This window comes from Brachionichthys hirsutus, unplaced genomic scaffold (assembly GCF_040956055.1).
Source record: "Brachionichthys hirsutus isolate HB-005 unplaced genomic scaffold, CSIRO-AGI_Bhir_v1 contig_1342, whole genome shotgun sequence".
NCBI classification, from domain to species: Eukaryota; Metazoa; Chordata; class Actinopteri; order Lophiiformes; family Brachionichthyidae; genus Brachionichthys; species Brachionichthys hirsutus.
In genome coordinates this window covers 11,573-18,264 of record NW_027180987.1, presented here as the reverse complement: position 1 = coordinate 18,264, position 6,692 = coordinate 11,573, and the positions used below count along the sequence as shown (strand labels likewise).

At 41.8% G+C, this 6,692-nt stretch overlaps 1 protein-coding gene across 1 annotated transcript; it reads right to left on the bottom strand.

The window, feature by feature from the left end:
• Positions 1–4,018: 4,018 nt before the first annotated feature.
• Positions 4,019–6,083, bottom strand: LOC137917064 (transmembrane protein 230-like). Its single transcript, XM_068759947.1, has 4 exons — positions 6,045–6,083; positions 5,794–5,958; positions 5,224–5,346; positions 4,019–4,948 (listed from the first exon to the last, which is right to left on the bottom strand). The coding sequence occupies exons 2-4, from the start codon at positions 5,887–5,889 to the stop codon at positions 4,808–4,810; spliced, it is 360 nt and encodes a 119-aa protein (XP_068616048.1). The 5' UTR covers positions 5,890–5,958; positions 6,045–6,083; the 3' UTR covers positions 4,019–4,807.
• Positions 6,084–6,692: the final 609 nt, after the last annotated feature.

Below are 6,692 nucleotides of genomic sequence, written 5' to 3'. Positions count from 1 at the left end.
ATCGATCGATGCTCGCTGGCTCTGACATGGAAACCTAATTTGCTATCGATTGGCATTTACTCTAAAGGAAATGATCCGAGGACTCACTGGGGCCCCGCCCTCGTGCCGGGGAAAGCCTTATGGATCCATGGAGAGCTGCACTATTGTGTCATAATATTGACCAATGAGCAGCGGCTGAGCGTTCTTAATTTACTCAAAGAGGACCTGGATTGGTTTCCCGTTTCCAGTCCAGTGAAGGTGAAGCAGCTGAAACGTCCTCCTCCTAAGTCTCTGTCCTTCCCTGCCCCTGACTCTCAGGTCAGTGGCATAAAAGCACTTTAAAAGCCCCCCACAGTGAGATGAGCGGAAGGTTAAAGGTCAAAGTGAGCAAGCTAGAGTCCCGTGTTGAAGCACAGCGCTAAAGAAGATCAATAAGGGATGCTAAACTGAATCTGACACGAGTCCCGAATATGAACCTGAAGCGTTATTTTACTTCTCAGGATTATCTGTCGCTACGTGGAATAAAAGGCTTTTCTCGAGGCTATGACATATAATAGCGACCATTTACACTTACAGTACACCGCTGGGGCCTTAAACCTCCAACCTCCTTCAGCGATGAGTTTTTTCATTTAGCGTCAGACTCCACCGAGGCTAACAACAGACTCCGTGCTAACGGCCGTAATGACCGAGCAATCTGGAGAAAGCACTTTCAACTCATGAATAATTAGTACCTCAGTACAATCAGTTTCCTCCTGCAGCAGACGATCTGCCTGCAAGCCGCACGCTGTTCAGAACGGCGAGAGGAACGAGAGAAAGCCCGATAAATGGATGGATAAAAGTGAAAAGTGAAGCCTGATCCAGGATCTGACATGATTTCAGGCTAGATTCCTCTTTTCCTACAAGTATATCTGATAAATGCAAACCGCTCCTTGCATCTCGCTGCCACCTTTTAAATAACGCAAAAGAACAATTCAATCTTTCGGTAAAGAATCCGACTGAATTCTGGATTTTTTTTTTAGAGGAAAAACACGATAAACATACGTTTGAAGTCACCGACGGCTGAAAGCTGATTACGGCAGACAGCTTTTAGTTCTGAAAGTCAACAAAACCCTAACGCAGCCTTTATGGCCCAAAACGAGCGATTACAGGTTCTAGAAAAGTGTGTGTGTGTGTGTGTGTGTACACGTGCACCTCTATTCCCACAAGTCAGAGTGAAACACAACCAAAACAAAGGACAGGGGTCGCTACACAACACATCGAATGACTGTTACGGACACTCCGCATGCTGCACCGTGTACAGCAAGAAAGTACTTTCTGGAGCACATGCAACAGAGGATCTGGATTCTTTGCAGCCCAGCAGTGAGTCGTGATGCGCAGCCCCCCCCCCCCCCCCCCCCCTACAAGACAAGTGCTTCTTTTGTCTGACTCAGGACACCAGCTGAGAGGAGGCAGCCCTGAACTAGAAACTCTTTCTTTCCTCTTCAGTGAAATTAACAATCATTATTCTTTATTTTAATAATGGGGGGGGGGGGGGGGGGCAGGATTTATTCCAGGTCAGCACAGGGTGTCGAACCTATTCACAGTTGTATGACGGTTTTAGCCCGTTCAGAGATGACAAGAGGCGCGTCAGACACCGTTGCTTTGTTGCTGTGGTGTAATCCGTTCAGGAGGGTAACAGAATATCATCCCTGCGGGGGGGGGGGGGGGGGCTTCAGACGCACAGCTCCTTACCTTGCTTAAAGGCACTTTTCCCAATTGGAGTTCAAAGTATAATCTTTCAATCCATTGATGCAGACCAGAATGAGCAGTTCATCTCCTTCTGTCCAGATGGAAGTGAGATAAAAATAATCATAATAATAACTTACAGGGATTTTTAAATAAATAAAAAAAAAGACGAATTAGACGGATACAACGCAGCTGTCACATTTTTGTTCTCAGTCCGTCCGTGGATCAAAAGGAAATAGATCAGAGCCCGGCATCCAGGATCGGACTTGCTAAAAAGTACTTTGTAATTTCAATAAAATCCATTAAACCGGGCCCGTCGTTTAAAGTCCGTTTAAACTTTCCACGCGTTGGCTTTTATGTCCACGGTCGTCTCAGTCCGTGCTTTCTGTGGGTCCCTCTCATTCAAAAAGTGAGTTCATAAATAGCTTCATAAAAGGTGCAGAAACGGCGCACGGGTAGTGCAGTGCGCGTTTGCCGTCAGACAAGCGCAAGTTTCATCCGAAAGCGAGCGCACGGCTGTAGCTCCTCCCCCCCTCCTCCTCCTCCTCCTCCTCCCCCTCCTCCTCCCCCTCCTCCTCATACAGACGCTGTTTGAACTAATTACAACACTTCCTGTTATACCTTACAAAATAAAACCCAGACAGGCACACAAAAAAAAGATGTAGAATGGACCAAGTAAAAATGAGTTTCTAAAAACTTGGTATCATGGATGCTCCAGCAAACGGGCCATTGAAAGGAAGAAATGGCTACGGCCCAGCGTGTGCGGTTCATTCGCATCAATTTGTGACGCGATCATTGAACCTTGAACCTTGACAGCCAGGGTGTAGCATACAATATGGCGATGGCATCAAGTATTGTGAATCATGAAACAGGTGTCATCAGCATTCGTTTGTGGCCCTGCGACAATCATCTCGTCTTCAAGAAGATAAATGAATCCATGAAAAGGCCCAAAGAATAAAACCACGCTTTTATTTTGAAGGTAAACGAATCGATTTCCGCTACTTTCTTAGCGCTGCTGGTTCAGGCGAAAGCGCCGTTTTCCGTGGGAATGATTTGAGGACGGTAACAAAAGGCAAAGAAACACCTAAAGGAAACGTTTTACCTTGGAAATATGAAATAAAAACACAAATTTAACATTTGCGATGCAAAACAGCAGCGAAGTACTCCAAATATCAAATACTTTGGTCCTGATTCTCCATCCGCCAAATACTAACAACCTTAAAAACACCCATTTACGAGATATATATATAAAAGAAAAAATATATATTTTAACATTTAAAATATTTGCCAATTCAGCTAATCCGGTAACAACTCTTTACTATTAACATTTCTAGCTAACCATTAAAGCTTCGCGTTAGCTAACGACTGAAGATCAAGCTAGCAGGGGAGCCGATCCCTTCATTAACATTACATTAGCTATTAGCTATATATTTATTACGATGCGTCTAATCCAGATTTGTTTTTGTTTTTTGTATGTTATTGTACAAAATATTGAGTTTGACAAACCTTAATCTAAGATAAAGAGTCAAAAATTACGGGGGAAAAAAAAATATTCATTGACATTCCAACAAAATTATAAACTGACGTTTTACAAAAGAAGACCAAGACATGGAATTTATCATTTTACCATCAAAGAGTTTTATCATCTTACCTCAAAACCATTCCTTCTGACATCCCCAGAAAGTTACTGAACAAAATACAGTCAAATATAAACCGTTCGTTTAAGTTTGATATTTCCGTCTAGTTTAAATTAGCCAATCACCTGCCGAGAAAAGGTCTGATGACCAGAAGGGGGCGATACTGTCCAGTAGGAGATCAGGTGAAAGGCGACGCGCTTCCGTATTTACTAAGGCATAGAACTCCAGTAATATATTCAGTAACTATTAATATTTACTACTATAAATTGTACACATTTATAATAATAATTTTATTTATAATAATAAATGCATTTTAGGTTCATAGCCATCATGTGTATCCCCTCTTTATCAGTTTCCTCCTAAAGACCATAAACATGCTTGTGTGTGTGAATTGAAGTCTAAGGGGTGAGTATGTGCAGATAAATGTTCCTGTATCTTATAAACAGCTCCGGTACTTGTTAACGTTTACCTCATATCAGCATACTAGCTGCTTATTAAATACTAATGAGCACAAAACCAAAGCACTCACTACCAAGATGTGAAAAATACAACTGTTCATCTCTTCCAGTAGAAAGTCAGCCTTGAAAAACAGTTCTGTTGCCGATGTGATGCGAGCAGCTTGTGGTTGGACACATTTTTTACAAAGAGAAACACACACACACGGGCAACATTTACAGGAGGAAGTAGCCTTGTCTTTTATTCTTGCGCTTTCAAATGATGCAGAAATATAAAGCATAGGCTAGAGGTAAGGTTTTCATGTAAGTTGATCCTAATGGTGTGTGTGCATGTTTGACAATGTTAGCGCTCACAGGTCAGCTGCACCATATGGAGACCAAAGGATTGGAACTAATCACATGAAATCCTCTGAGAAAGAACAGCATTAAGAAGAATCAGCTGGTGGGTGGACTAACTGTGCTGTACAACACATAAACTACAGGAGATAAACCATGAATACCCAATTAATTATCTACTGCCTGCTACAAGCAAACAGAATGTCGTGTGAAGCAGGCTTGTTCCTTAGCCGGAACACATCGGATGCTTCTATTCTTGGTTTCACTGCAAGCTAATTTTGGGATTCTATCTTCCTCTACCTCTGAACAGAGATAAATCACCTGAAATTGAAAAACCCACAGAATTTTGCTATTTTTATGTCATTTTGCATGAGAATTTTTTGATTTTGACAAATTACTCAACTCAGAAGGCTTTCAAGGCTGCAAAAAAATGTGTCTGTTGTAGCTCATCACAGTACGGACGATGTTATAATGTAGTGTATAACACTACTCAGTGAGCAGATGATTCAACAACGACAAATAACAGAGTGCAAATAAAAGAAAGTTATCCAATGACCGCTGTGAATGCATCAGTTCATAAAACAAATACACAAATCCTGTGAATTTAACATCGAACACTTCCAGCTTCACAGAATCTATTTAACCTTCAGGGTGTCACGAAAGCTTTGGGCTTTGTCAGTCATCAAAGTCGGGAATATCATCGTAGGAGTAGCCTTGGTAGCCCCTTGCAGCATAGTAAGCTATTCGGAGGTGGTAAATTCCAGGCAGGAAGACAAGGATCCCAATGATAAGGACAGGAACCGTTCGGTCCGAGTGCTGACAGAGAGAAAACGTTACAAGGAGACCTTTAAAACCTGTTATAAGGAAGATAAATACATTGTTCAATACACCGTCTGTTCCATTTGCTGCCCACGGGAAAGCACTACAGGTCCCACAAAACACAAGGAAAGTTCCTTCCCCACTACACTAAGGATTCAAAATGAGCTGCAGTGATGATCTGTGTTTTTAAGGAACACTTTGACAATAAAGGCATCCTGTTCTATTCTATTCTGTTCTGTTCTGTTTGGTAGAAGCTATGTACAAACACTCACTGTGACTCCGAAGTATCCGGCCAGGAGAAGGGCACCGATGACGATTAACAGAGAGCCGATAACAAAGAGGACTGCGGCCAGGGCGATGGCTTTGTACGGGACTTTGGGTGGACTCTTCTTGAACTGCAGAGCAGGAGACATGTTTCATTAGAAGACCTTTCAGTGACAAAGCAGCATTTCTGTGGCGATTCCCCTTTTAACCCACTGGCATTGAAATGAACAAAGTTATTTAAAGAGTGCGACTTTAAATCAAAGATGGGATCAAACTGGAGGAATTTTTACTTTCTAATTTCTGCCACATTAGACTTCAAGCCTTCATCGTAGGGCTTTGTAGCACTGTTGCTCCATTTATTGAATAAAAGTAGTTTAGAGTGCATTTTTGTAATGAAAAAAGTTAAGTTAAAACTTAAATATTAGGTCACTAGGTTGAATTTTACGCCCATCTATAGTATTTATAACAATAAGCCTACACTTATAACAAGGCGATAGAAAATAATACTTAATCACGTCTGAGCTCGCCCTTTTTCTAAGGAAAATGTCAACACTATTTAAGCAGTTATATGTAGTTACCTGTAAATCGATGTAGCCGTCGTCATCGCTAGCTAACCGGGAGTACCTCACGTCGCTGCTCGGAACCCCGCTGGACACAACGTTCCGGGCGGGCATCTTCAGCCAGGCTTTCCAAGTCGTCAGCTCGGCTACAGAATCAACACCGACACGGCGGCCATTATTCAGCTGGAAAGTAAAGTAAAAAGTATTACGCCATATTTGGTGTAAGGCCGTTAAAATGTTTCGTAAAACAACTTCTAAGAGCAGCTTACGGCGAGGCGTTTTATTGTTTCGGATCCTTTACAAACGACTTCCGCGTTTCCGACTGATTTGAAATGCGCATGCGCGCGTCATAGCGTCGTACTTCCGCCTTTGTCCTTGAAAGTTATACATGATGACAAACAACCCTGTAAAATTACCATTAAGTTGAAATGTTTTTCTAATAATGAATATATTGTAAAATGATTCTTAAAAGACGTTCCTGTGGTGTTACCTGTGTTAGTCACACTATTATATTATTTTGAAAGGTTAACCGGATGTGCCGGACCCTACTTCCCTTTTTTTCCAGGTGGACTGGATATTCTGGATGTTAGTCCATTCTTGTAATTAAATAAAGAAAAACGTGATGCTGTATAAAGCTCCAACACGCAAGTTTTACAAATGTCAAGATCAAAATTCCTTTAAATCGATAATAGGACGTGCCAAATGTACTTTCTCGACTTGCACCGATCTGTGTTTACAACAAGAGGGCGCTGTCGTGTATGACCAAAATGACCTCAGACTCTCAGTGACGTCTCTGTGCGGATGTTCATTTCCTGAGACGTTCCCTCGGGTCAGATTTATAATCACACAGTGAAGATAAAGTTTCTGTCGAGGATGTAGATTATATTTAAATCTTTTATTAAATCCTGTGTAACAGA

Coding starts and splice junctions, on each gene's coding strand:
- LOC137917064 (XM_068759947.1), bottom strand. CDS start 5,889: ATGCCCGCCCGGAACGTTGTGTCCAGCGGGGTTCCGAGCAGCGACGTG. Junction 5,347..5,793: donor ACGGCTACATCGATTTACAG/GTAACTACATAT, acceptor CCTGCTCTGCAG/TTCAAGAAGAGTCCACCCAA. Junction 4,949..5,223: donor CCGGATACTTCGGAGTCACA/GTGAGTGTTTGT, acceptor TCTCTCTGTCAG/CACTCGGACCGAACGGTTCC.